At 42.7% G+C, this 12,871-nt stretch overlaps 2 protein-coding genes across 2 annotated transcripts; both read left to right on the plus strand.

The window, feature by feature from the left end:
- The first annotated feature begins 1,169 nt into the window (after positions 1–1,169).
- Positions 1,170–2,923, plus strand: LOC149388048 (nuclear transport factor 2/RNA recognition motif protein). Its single transcript, XM_089621819.1, has 2 exons — positions 1,170–2,003; positions 2,299–2,923. Exons 1-2 carry the CDS (start codon positions 1,319–1,321, stop codon positions 2,709–2,711), a joined length of 1,098 nt encoding a protein of 365 aa, XP_089477945.1. The 5' UTR covers positions 1,170–1,318; the 3' UTR covers positions 2,712–2,923.
- Positions 2,924–10,007: 7,084 nt separating this feature from the next.
- Positions 10,008–11,351, plus strand: LOC149388049 (uncharacterized). Its single transcript, XM_089622347.1, has one exon. The coding sequence runs from the start codon at positions 10,008–10,010 to the stop codon at positions 11,349–11,351; it is 1,344 nt and encodes a 447-aa protein (XP_089478473.1).
- The last annotated feature ends 1,520 nt before the right edge of the window (positions 11,352–12,871 follow it).

A 12,871-nucleotide genomic window follows, 5' to 3' on the forward strand; every position in this document is an offset into this window, starting at 1 on the left:
TGGGACAATTTCTCTTTTATACTTCATTTGTGTAAAAATTAAGCCGTTAATTAATATAATTGGCTAGTTTCAATCCTTTTTGGCCAGAATGAAATTTTAACATTTTATTTTGACTATTTTGTTAGAGAGTGCTCTTAGAGAATTAACATTTTTTTTTAAGGACGAGAATTTACATTTTGAAACGACATATTCATGTAAAAACCCTGTAACACTTCCCACTCTCTCCGTATCAAATCGATTTCAGGCTGAGATCTTGCAGATTTCTTCATAAAGTCTCACTCTCACTTAGCTCGTTATTTTCTTTCTGGCGATATTAACAGCGAGATACCATTAAAAGCTCGCAAGATCTCATAAGTTTTAGACGAGTAATTAAACATATCGTACCAATACTGTTGAATTTATATGCCCCACGAAGCAACAGTCAGCCGGGAAGAGATTCGAGACGCGTGGCATTCATGCGAACACATTCATCCCCGCCAGCCTGTCATTGATTTTCAACAGCTAGCCTAGCCTAGAGCGGTAGACCCCTCCAAATGTGTCACACAAATGAATCTTATCCATTATTAATTCTCCACGTGTCAAACCATGTAGACACGTCCCCATCACTCCCGCCAAAAAAAAAGCTGCATGAACAGCTAGCTTAATACCGTACCTCCGCTGAGCTGGAAATCTGCTACACGCAAGGGGTACCGCTAATGTGTCGCTCTCTCGGTTCGCGTGGCAGGTGGGTCCCATAGCAACCACGTACGTCCACGTGTAGACGTGGCTCTTTTTTGTTTGCACTCCGAAAGCGACGGCGTAGATTCTCGCGCGACACCACGATCTGCCACCACGTGTCCAGTATTCTGAGACAGGCCTCGGGAGATCGCACCATTGTGTGGGAGCGCTGAGAAGCCGACGCGTGTCCCACTCGGCAGCTCTCCATGCAAATGGGCCACGTGGCGAGCACATATCCGGCGAGTCTTCGCGCTGTGGGCTCCACGAAGCGAAGAGTCTTTTTTCTTTGAGAGGTTATTTTGTATACCAATACAGCACTTTTCGGCTATTAATAAAATAATACGTGTGGCGATAAAGCTCGCTTATCGCACCCGCTAAATATAATCCGTCTCTGTCGTGTCAAACAAATCGTGTTTGGTATCTTATACATGTTCGACACGTGTCCCTATCTTCCTTCTCTCTCTCGCCTTCTTGACTCATATAAACTGCGACTCCGAGAACCCTAGAAAATCTCCTCAACTATAGCTTTTCGAGATATTATTCCGTTTGGTTTCGACATCACATTACAGTTTTTCTTCTTCATCCAAGGTTGACGACGATCATGATGGAGGTTTCTGCTCCTGTAATGCTGAAGGAAGACGAGGTTGAGCTTGAATTAGGGCTCTCGATCGGAGGTAGTTTCAGGAGATCGGAGACAACGAAGCCTGTGGAAAGAACTTTCGATTCGAGAAGAAACGGCAGTGGATTCGATCTGGATCTGATAGACGATGACCTGGCGTCGGTTCGTCCAGCCGAGTCCGACGCGGTTGATTCGAAGAAGGTGCGTGAGATACACGCACTGCGTAGACAGGAAGCTAGGAAGAAGCAGAGAGCGAAACGGTGTCGTTCGGCTACGGAATCGCCGGCAGTTGAGTCAGTGGTGAGTCACGCGAGCGAGTCGGATGGTCAGCAACGACCGGCCAAGAGGGAGAAGACGGAGGGTTTCGTCCCGGTCCAGTTCCCTCACGCGCAGGTACAGTTCGTGCCTTACACGCGCGGACTCCCGTACCCGTGCGTGAACATGGTTCCGTACTGGACGCCCTCGTTGCCGACGACGCAGAAGAGCGCGTTTCGGGCCGTGCCGTGCGGGAAACTACGGCCGTTTCTCGCGCACCCGAGTTTCGGTCTCAACGTTTCGAAGAAAAACGTCGAGGTTCTCACCAAAACGACGTCGGAACAATGCTCGCCGTTGTGCAGTACCTCGACCGCATCGGATCATCAGAGCCGTAGCTCCTCGTTAGAAGAAGGTACGTCCTTTTTTTTATTTTTAATTAAAACTATTCTCTTTTATTTTTATCATCGGATCACCAAAACTCTCGCTCTAAACCTTATTCAACTTTCATTTTCGAATTTCATATTAAATCATTTAGCCAAATAGGTAAAAGAAAAACGTTAATCAACTTCTGCCAGTTTTAGCTGTAAACCTGAAATGTCATTCTGCTAGTTTTCTTTTTCTTTTCTTTTTTTCATAATATGAATGTACATGTATTGTTTTAAAGCATAAATGAACTGAAATGTATTTTCCCTTTTATAATTTTCCAGTTGACGGAAGCAGTGACACCAGAACTCAAAACTCCAGTCAATCCTCAAGAGAACAAAGTCATGAAAAAGAGAACCACCACACCAAGCTTCAATCCGACGCACAAAGCGCTTGTAAGAATAAGAATAATAACAACAAAAGTGGAAGCAAGAAACCTCCGAGACCCCAGGGCAGAGCAACAACACCGCCGTCGGTGTTCCCGGAGATGCCGTACGTGGCGGCGAGAGGAGACGGGCCGGCGGGGAGGACGGTGACGGGGCTGCTGTACCGGTACAGCACCGACTCAGAGATCACCATAGTGTGCGTGTGCCACGGCACCACTTTCTCTCCGGCGGAGTTTGTTAAACACGCCGGTGGCACCGACGTCTCTCACCCGCTCCGCCACATTACCGTTATCCCTAACCCGCCTCTTTGACTTCAATTATCTCTGAATTTTTTTTTTTTTTTAAAAACGGAGTTCTTTCGCAAGTAAGAGAGGCTTTTTTTTTTCTTAGGACATTTTGTTTATAGATTTTTTTTTTTTTAGACGAGTAAAGTTATCTTCTTTTGGCTTCATAAAGTCTTTGGCCAAGAAGATGACCGGGAGTGTTTTTCATTGTATTGAAGGAAACAATGTTCGGTATGTTTGATCTTTTGCCGATGCACTTTTTAGTTTAACAATTCAGTCCCGTTTCACAAGCAGATATTAATATTGAGGACGTATACGTGGAATGATTTTTCAGCGGCGTACAATAATTTGCCTATTTTATATTGCGGAGCAGAACTTAATTACAGTAGGCATTCTGAGTTTTTGGAAGCTATAAATAATATAACCCATAAATTCGACCAAGTTATAACTTTAGTAGTCAACAAATTTCTCTATATCTTGAAATTTTAACCTCTCCATCTGTCTTAAAATGTGATTAGGTTTATGAACATCTTGTTGGCAAGATCAAGTGAAAAAAAGAATTGGCCTGCACTTCTGCTCAAATAGCGATTTGGAAGACTATTATATCGATATTTGCTAATTTTGAACGAAAGACTTCATATTATCAGCGGGGAATCAAAACTCTATGTCATATAAACCTTGAATAAATTTGACCAACTTATAACTTTAGTACACAAATTTTATCTTTAAAATTTTTCACTCCCCCAACTGTCCTAAAAGTAATTTCATCTCGTTGGCGATCAAGTGAAAAATGAATTGGCCCTCACTTTAGACTTTGTCTGCTCGGAGAATGTTAAGAAGACTATTGTTTGATAAACTTACATCTTTCGGCTTACGTCATATTAAAACAAACAATTGCATTTACTACGAGAATTCATACAACTAGAAGTGGTTGAGCACACTCGATTATCACATCTCAGTAGTAAAACGGGTCTAGAGGCTTACTATCTAGTTAGCTACGCTAGGCACTGGTATTAAACACCCTAATTCCCTCGAGTACCATAAACCAAACCAAATGCAATCACAATCGTAAAATGATATACTATTTGAACCAAATCACTCGCGTGCATCGCACCCCTCCTAAATATTTAGCTCATCATTATGTTAATTAACCAAAACAAAATAAAATGAGTAAAAACATTCAAGCAATAAGAAACAGGGAATCTATTCTATTAAATCACACCGAAAACAAGCAACATCAAAGTTTCAATTCCATATCCAACAATCTCAAATCAATAGTAGCAATAATGAAAATCTAAATCCAATCCAAATCAACAAAAGGACTTTCAATATCTAAATACAATTAAAAAAAAAAAAGATATGAATCTAAGATTAAAGTAAAAAGAAAATAAAGTTCAAGCTAGAACAATCAAGAAAAAGAGAAAGAGCGAAGAGTAAAACAGATGGAATGGGAGTGTAGCGGACAAGAATTGAGGGAGTTTTCACAAGCTTCCATCCTTATTCTTCTTATTCATTCTTAAAGCTCAAGATCCTTCGATGACCCTCTTTAATCTCAATACCCATAGCACTAGCAATCTCAAAGTAATGTAATGTGTGTTGTAATGTTAAAATCAAACCTAAAGTAAGAATATATATGGTGTAATTTCTGGAGCATACTGGGCCCTTGGATATGATCAAAGGTCAAAAATACATAAATGACGGAGGAAACACAAGAATATTATGAAACGGTGCGGCATGCCAACCATCGGCGTGGTGCGTGACTTTAAAGTGTTCGGGTTGGCATGCCGTGCCCAACGGTAATCCGGCGCACCTTACTGTAGCCTCGCTTTGGCGCGACGGCTATTCTCTAAAATAGCATATTTCTTGCGTGCAAACTTAGCACGGTTCACCACACCTTATTTTCTAGTGCGTTGGCACATAAATGACGCATTTGTGCGCCGATTTGTTGTCCCAATACTCTGTTGACTTATTAAATGTCTCCAAGGTCTGTCATTTGTGCGCCGATTTGTTGTCCCAATACTCTGTTGACTTATGAAATGTCTCCAAGGTGCGCAAAAATGCTTTCCCACAAGCTCCAATAAGCTATAGATAGTCATTTTAGCTCAAATACATGTATTAGCCCTAGAAACTACAAAATAACATAAAAATACATAAGAACAAGTAACAATTCTTGCTTAAAAGCTATAAGTGAGAAAGAATTGCACTTATTAATGACATGTCAAATTGCGGTTAGGGCACGTCAAATAGGGTATACAAGGAGTAAAAATAGCTTATTTCACATCAAAGTGACCGTGCAGAGTGGCATGAGGTCTTTGCGGCGCGATACAATGTGCCTTTGTGCGAATATATGTTTCGGCGCGCCATAACTTCCTATCCTGATGTACAAATTTTGCAAATGTATATGCATTGAAAAGCTTATTTAAAGCCCTATATGATCATTCAAATAAATAATTCCACCCACTTTATTTAGAACCTCAAAATCATGTACATTATGAAGCATCTTTCATTGTCTTGCTCAACCGTGTTTAAATTGTATCCGAATCTCCTTACAATATTCCGATTTCGTTCCATTAAGCTTAGTAAGCTATAACCTCAATAAAGAGATGAAAACTACAAAACAAAAACAAAAAAACCAAAAAATTGTCAAAAACATTATTGGACATACTTCAATTTAAGCTTGAAAGCACATGATGAGTTAGTATTAAACACAATTATCAATGACTAACAATTTATCTAGTAGGCACTGTGGTCCATGGTGGAAATAAGTTCACTAAAAATCAATAGAGATACATTACACAGACTTAGATTCTAAATACTCCCTCTTGTACAACTTGATTCTTTATTTCTCGGTGAGCTACACTTTATTTGCATCCAAGATCTTCTCCCTTCTATGTGATCATTTCCCGAAGACCCTTCAATGAGAAAATGTAAATATACACAAATGTTACATGTGCTGATAAGGTGCGTACAAATATTGAACTTGTTCTCACAAGAACAATGACAAACATAGTAACTATCGGTCAAAGTAAAATCGCTAGAAATGACTTGACAAAAATTAATTTGATAATCAAAATATTGGAGTAATTTTGTTAGGAGTGAGATACAATTTTTTCTCAAAGTTTGCAGGATCGAAAAATTGGATACGATCAATTATCTAATAAAGCCGAAACTAAAACCCGAAGGCTTAAAGTTCAAAACGGGACAGAAAATTCAAAAAAAATCTCATTTTAGGGTTCATTTCTCGACGCGATTGTGAGGGATCTTCAATGTTTACCGTTTAATCCCGTTGAATCCTTTATCTTTCCGGCAATCTAACGTCGAATCCTCACTGCGTACCGGCGGAAAGCGCGTGTGAGCATGAGAGAGTTTGGATTCCGCTAACTTTGAGGATTTAATGAAAAATTGTGTTTTTGATGAGTTTTCTCGTTGTTTTTTTTTTTTTTTTTAAATGTTTAAGTCCAATTTCTTAGTTTGTAACATGATTATTGGCACTAATCTAGTTTATAACATATGTTCGTTTTTGTTGAACTATCTTATTTGGTAAATTGTGTTTAACTTTTTCATTTTAGTTTGTACTTTGTATTGAATTATTTCCATTTGATTTGTGTTGAGTTTGTGTTGAACTACTTCATATGGTTTTATTTTGAACTATTTGAATTATGACTTGTAATGTAATGAATGTATTGTAGATTATTTACATTTTTATCCTATATTATGTATGAATTTTTATAAATATTTGTTCACTGTATATCCCTCGATAAATACGGTATTTGACGGTGTACCACGATGGTGACGGTAAATTCAACGTTACATTTTGTTAGCAATATTACAAATAATATTGATAGAAATTAAAGACAAAAGCAAGGAAATAATAAAAGTTATATTCCAGAACATAAACCGAAAAAGGAAAAAGAAGAAGAGTTCGACAAGGAAAGTGTCGAGGCCCGTTGAACGGTTTCCTTGAAGCTTTTTATCGCCCTCCCACGGGTGCTGGATTTCGTGAGTGAAAGTTTCCCAGGATACAACGACTAACAAGACGAGCAATGCACCACAAGACTCGACTTCGGCGAACTAGAACTCGAGTTTCAGAAACTACCACCGGACTACAAGTAAATAAAGAAAACAATTTATGAGAGAGAGTTGGTGTTTGTTGCGTGTTCAGAATGAGAGAACCCAAGACCTTTTACAGATGAAGCATGGCAGTGGTTACACTAATTTGAACCACCCAAAATGTTCAGCCATAATAGCCAATTAATCCATTAATGCTCACTAACTCTGTAGGTTACAAGTCCGTTCGGCTCGGCGGTGGCGACGCGCGTGTGTGGTGGGCTAATATCCTTGGTCCAATTACTCTATTGAACACTCATAAACTATAATGGTATATAAACCATACCAATATGTTCATTCCCAAGCAATGCGGGACTCTTGCATTTCACTTCACTTACATATCCATAATGTGTTTTTAAGCATATTTTGAGCATCAATTTCTCATTCATTATAGTAATGATTTTGGCAAACAAATAATCAATCTTATACCCGTCTCAACGAGGAATAAGAATACGCAAGAATTAACCGATTCCGATGAGTGGTCCTCACTCAAATATTAGCCACAAATCACCCATACACTTGTTAATAAATACTATATTATTAACAATTCTTCCAACACAGTTTACCATTTTTTTTTAATATATATCATGGTGTATCATTGGTTTACCATGATATATCAGTAAAATCTTAGTCTGGAAAGGTAACAGTGAAAGTATTTCGATCGTTTGAAAATAATCGTAAAATTAAATTTGATATGGTTCCATAAAAATGAAGAAGAATTTAGCATTTGACTAGTACTTTTCAGAGATAATTCTTCTTCTCCTGAAAAATGGTTGTTTATTATGAAATCCTCATAGAAACTCTGTAATTGGAAATCTACTCACACCAGCTATTAGTAGCGAATACATCAGTTTTCATTTTCTACATAAGAATTCTTGCAATTATATAGAGTTTGATAGTAAAAAATTGAAGAGACGGTGTTTAAGAGCTCTCGTCTCTGGATTGCTGAAACTTATCCTAGTCAGCGAAGAAGAAACTCTGTTTTCTCTCAGAATAGCCTTGCTCTTCTTTGCTCTGCCTCGTGGACTCCTTCCTTTGTCGCTTTCTGTCGGAGAGTACTGGTAGGAAGTTTCGCGTGCTTGCCGGAAGTTGAGAAGAGTGGGCTTATTCTTGGGTCTCATGGATGATGTTTGCGAAAAATGGTCCTCGTTGGATCTTGCTGGGGAGGAAGATGATGTCTGGGTGGTTGCCGATGACGAGATCGGCGAAAACTCGCTGTCGGGAGAGGATGTACTGCTCGGGAAATTGCTCTGTAACAAAAAATATAACAAGAAGGTTCTCAAGGCGGTGATAGGCGGTCTTTGGCGAACGACAGGGAACGTCAAAACTAAAGATCTGGAGGATGATATTATTTGTTTCTATTTTGACAAACCAGGAGATAAGAGGAAAGTTCTGGATTCTGGGCCGTGGCTCTTCGATCGCTCTCTCCTTATCCTATACGACCCAGCTGGAAGAGAAGGGAACCCACCGGTTTTCACTCACTCTGATTACTGGATCCAGTTACACGGCCTCCCAATCCTAGCCAGAACGCCTAAGATGGGTGAACTCCTCGGCAAGCGTTTAGGGAAGGTGATTAGAGTGGATAAGGACAAAGAAGGTCGTTGCAAAGACAGCTTCGTTAGAATCAGAATCAACATGGATGTGACGGTCCCCCCTCCGGAGAGGTTTTCATGTTCAGCTCGGATCAAAATCGGCGAAGACCTGGATTGATGTCAAGTATGAAAGATTAGGGGATTTTTGTTTTGTCTGTGGCTGTTTGGGTCACAGCTGGAAACTCTGCTCCAGACAACAACCGCCCGGACCCGAAATCCCGAGCGCTGATTTGAAGACGGAGCACACCTTCGGGTTGTGGCTGAGGGCGGACGCTCCTAACCGATTTGCGAGCAGCTCCTTCCAAATCTGGGGTACGGAGGCGATTGAGGTGCGCGACCGCCGTCTCTCGGCCGGGAAACCCCAATCTGAGAATGGCAACTCCACCAAACGTCGCTCCCCGACCGTTGATCCTCGGGAAGTGAACCGCCACAATCATTCCTTTGGTGGCTCCGTAAACCTCGGGAATCAAGGGAATTTTGGCGCTAATAACCCCTCCACAACAAATGAGAGTGATGTTAATCATAATGCCTCATATTCCCAAAGCATGGGGAACACCAACCTGGGAAACAAAAATATCCACCCTGGTAATAATGTACGCTCTTTTGGAGAGGATGGTGACGTGGATACTTGTGGTGCGGCCGCGTCCAAGAGCCCTGCAAAGATGATGGACCCCACCCCTTTATCCTCTGCAAAAAAGAATTCCTTTAAAGGTAACAACCCATCTATGATATCGGGCCCATATACAAAAGCCCATCTGAAACCAAATCCTCATACTCTATCGAGCCCAGTTACTAAAGTCCATCTGAAACCAAAACCTCCTGCTCTCTCGGGCCCGCCCATTTCCACAAACCCCACCCCTTCTGGTCTGGGCTCTACCTTCGTCTCCAACCAGCCCAAGTCTGGGCAGTCTGTCGCTGAGGTTACTGAGGCTCTCCTGGTTAACCGCCACCAAGAGTCTGCTCTCCAAAAGACAAATGCTCACTCTCCGACTGGCAATTCGGCGGGTACTAGTCCAAGCCTCTCTGAGGAGGGTGGGTTGTCGACAATAACGCAGGGGCCGCAGCCGGGAGGGCCGGGGGACTCGGCTCGGGATGATTCTAATAATCCCTTCTCGGCGCTGAGGGTTCGCGGTGATGGTACGAGATGGAAGCAGTTGGCGAGAGACGAAGCCAACGTGGGCAGCAAACCTACGTCTGAGAATCAACATCTCTTCCAAGGTGGGTCTCGGCTTGATTTTTTGAGTTTGAACTCTACTGGACCTGCTCATGGCTCAGATATTATTTTCAATGCAAAAAAAAGAGGAGCTCAAACAAAAAAAAATGGGAAAGGATCTAGGTCCCAGAAAAGCAACAACCTGGTGGGAAATAATCTCAGTTTGGGCTCCAAAATAAAATCCTGCGTGGTGGCTATTGAAAAGAGCAAAGGGAAGTCGGCACGGGTCTCTGCTGATGTGACGGCCGACGAGTGTGAACTATCTCCTGTGGATGTGAAGCCCCTGCAGGAGACTCCTACGAATGCTTCAAACTCCTCATCGTCTCCGTCTGTTTCCTCGTTGGTGGATTTGGGCGGGACTTCCTCGATCTCTACAGCGGCGCCCCTCCCCGACGAGGGCCGCCGAGCGCAATGATAGGCGTTTTTTGGAACGTCCAGGGGCTTGGCAGCCCCCGGACGAGGAGGGCTCTTCGATCTCACGTTACTTCTCACCGTCCGCCCCTGATTTTCCTTTCGGAGGCGAGGTTGAAGAGTCTTGCAGCTGAGAGAGTTAGAGTCTTTTTGGGGTTTGATAGTTGTTTCACAGTTGACAGTGTTGGCCGAAGTGGAGGCCTTATGGTTCTTTGGAAGGATTCCATTGGTTTCTCGGTTCGTTCTTACTCGAGATTCCACGTGGAGGGATTAGTTACTGATGAGGAAGGAAGGTGTTGGAATTTTCTGGGGGTCTATGGCGACCCGGTTGCGTCACAGAGGAAGTGGACTTGGGAGCTTATTCGGAGACTGAAACCTTGGCCGGATTCACCATGGATTGTGGGGGGAGACTTGAATGAGGTGTCATCGAATACCGAGCTTAATGGGAATAGAACGAGGAGCCCGGGCCTTATGGAGGAGTTTCGGAGGATGATGGAGGACTGCGACTTGAGCGACCTTGGTTTTGAAGGCCATATCTTTACTTGGCGTCGCAGCGATACTCCGGGTAGCAGCGCGGGCAGGTTAGATAGATGTCTCGGAAACCCGAGTTGGATGAATTTGTTCCCCTCTGCGACAGTTCTCCATCTCGAGTTTTGGGGATCCGACCACAGGCCGCTCCTCCTTAATACGACGGGCGGATCAGCGACGAGAGATTTCAGGGGTCCCCGTCGCTTCTTCTTTGAGGAAGCTTGGTGTTCGGAAGATGGTTGCGAAGACGTGATTCGTTCTGCTTGGGACCCGGATCCGTCCAAAGATACCGAGGACCGGATCGCCGATTCGCTCCAGGGCTGCCGCGCGGCTCTTCAACGATGGGGGTCGTCTACATGGCGTGGCATGCGGGAGCGTATTCAGAAACAAAAGGAGGTCTTCCGTTCGGTCAGCGAGAGAGAGAACGGGGACAACATCGAGGAGATCCGCCGCGAGGAAAGACAATTAGATGCGCTTCTCGAAAAAGAAGAGGTCTATTGGCGCCAACGAAGTCGTATCACATGGATGAAGAGTGGCGACAAAAACTCTAAACTCTTCCACCGCAAAGCCTCCGCTAGGAAGAAGAGAAACACAATCCGGGGCCTCCTTGACGATAACGGGAACTGGGTCGAAGGTATGTCTAGTATGGTTAATACGGTTTCCTCTTACTTTTCGTCTATTTTTTCGTCCATACAGCCCACGCGCGAGACCCTGGATGCTGTGGGTGATGCGGTGAGTCCCACGGTCACGACTGCCATGAACGAGTTGCTCCTCCTTCCTTTCACCGAGGACAACTGTGAGACCCGCACAACCTAACTTTCTAAACGCCGTCTCCATATGATTCTCTCTCTCGCAAATAAATAAATGAAATTATATTTTCTCTCTCGTCTCAGATAAACGAGAAGATTTTCTCTATACTCCCTCGGTTCACATTTCAAGTGAGATTTCAAGATTTCAAAGGAAATAATATCAAGGAATTTCTCGAAGGAACGAGGAAATAATCGAGAATGAGAAATTAAGAATATTAAGGTCGATAAGGTTTTAGAATATTTTCACGAATGTAAGAAGGATTGTGAAAGTGAAAATATATTTTAACGACCTAGCTGATTTCAACGTGAAAGGAATCCGGAAGGAAATTAGTGAAGTAGATTCCTCGTTATATTTTTTTCGTCTCTCGAACGAATTATGGTCCAATGAGTTTATCAAGTGATTTAAATATATTAAGGTAATGAGAAATCTCGGAATGAGTAAAGGAATTATCGAGTTTATCTCGAATAATAAATTAATTCCGAGAAAATATTCCGGAAATTAATTTAAGAAAGACATTCTTAAGGACGATAATTAATTCCGAGAAACCTTAAATATATTTAAATTATTCGAGAACAAACGAGAAAATTCCCGGTTCGAATCCTATAATTATAATCCGTACGGTTATGGATTTAATTAAATAATTATGTCAAAGGACGTGGTTGTAACAATTTTTAAGGGACCCATTTGAAAGAAAACAAGGAAAAGAGTTTGGATTGTGAATAAGATGTTTTCTTCCTAGCTTGCCACGTCATCTATGACTCATCTTCTTCAAAGTGATAAGTATCACTTGGCCGAGCGAAGAAGAAAAGAATCGGCAACCAGGAAAAAAAGAAAAGAAAGAAGAAGAAGAAGAGAACCGAGCGGGAGTGAGAGAGAGAGAGAGAGAGAGAGCCGAAAGAGAGACTGAGAAAGAGTGCGAGACGGAGTTGAGCTCGCGAAGAGAAAGCTCGGCCGACAGCCGCCGAGCCCCGAGCCCGTGCGCGCGTCTCCGCCGATCGCGCGACCAGCCGCCGCCGCCATCTCTCTCTCTTCCCGAGCTTCGTCGGACCTGTGTGCGTGCCGTTGATCGAATTTCGGCGAGCTCCGAGTCATCGCGCGACGCCGGACCGTCCCACCTGTGCGCGCGCTCCAAGTTGAGTAAAGCGTGTCTCGCCGCGAGCCACGGCGACGCCGGAGCGGGGGAAAACACGCCGGGGAAAGTGAGAGCTCACCAAAGAAGATTATTCTCACGGATTGAGGTGAGAACTTCAATTTCTCGGATCGAATTTCAAATTAGGGTCCATGCTCAATATTTGGGGTTTTTGAAATTCGAAAGGAATTCTGAGAAATTGATCGGTTATAAGTGGTCATTAAACTCGATTGATGTTGGTTATGTCTTGAATTTATGGATTGAGTTCGGATTTCTTTGGATTTGGATCATTTTGGCCGAAAATTGAATGAACTAGGTTTTGAATTTGGGGCTTTTTGATTCTGCGTTTTGATTAATGATCTTGAGACGTGTTATGACTCTTTTAGTGTTTGGGTCT

This window comes from Urtica dioica, chromosome 8, assembly GCF_054948205.1.
Source record: "Urtica dioica subsp. dioica isolate 48M chromosome 8, U.dioica_male_clone48M_v1_H2, whole genome shotgun sequence".
NCBI classification, from domain to species: Eukaryota; Viridiplantae; Streptophyta; class Magnoliopsida; order Rosales; family Urticaceae; genus Urtica; species Urtica dioica.

Coding starts and splice junctions, on each gene's coding strand:
- LOC149388049 (XM_089622347.1), top strand. CDS start 10,008: ATGATAGGCGTTTTTTGGAACGTCCAGGGGCTTGGCAGCCCCCGGACG.
- LOC149388048 (XM_089621819.1), top strand. CDS start 1,319: ATGATGGAGGTTTCTGCTCCTGTAATGCTGAAGGAAGACGAGGTTGAG. Junction 2,004..2,298: donor TAGCTCCTCGTTAGAAGAAG/GTACGTCCTTTT, acceptor ATAATTTTCCAG/TTGACGGAAGCAGTGACACC.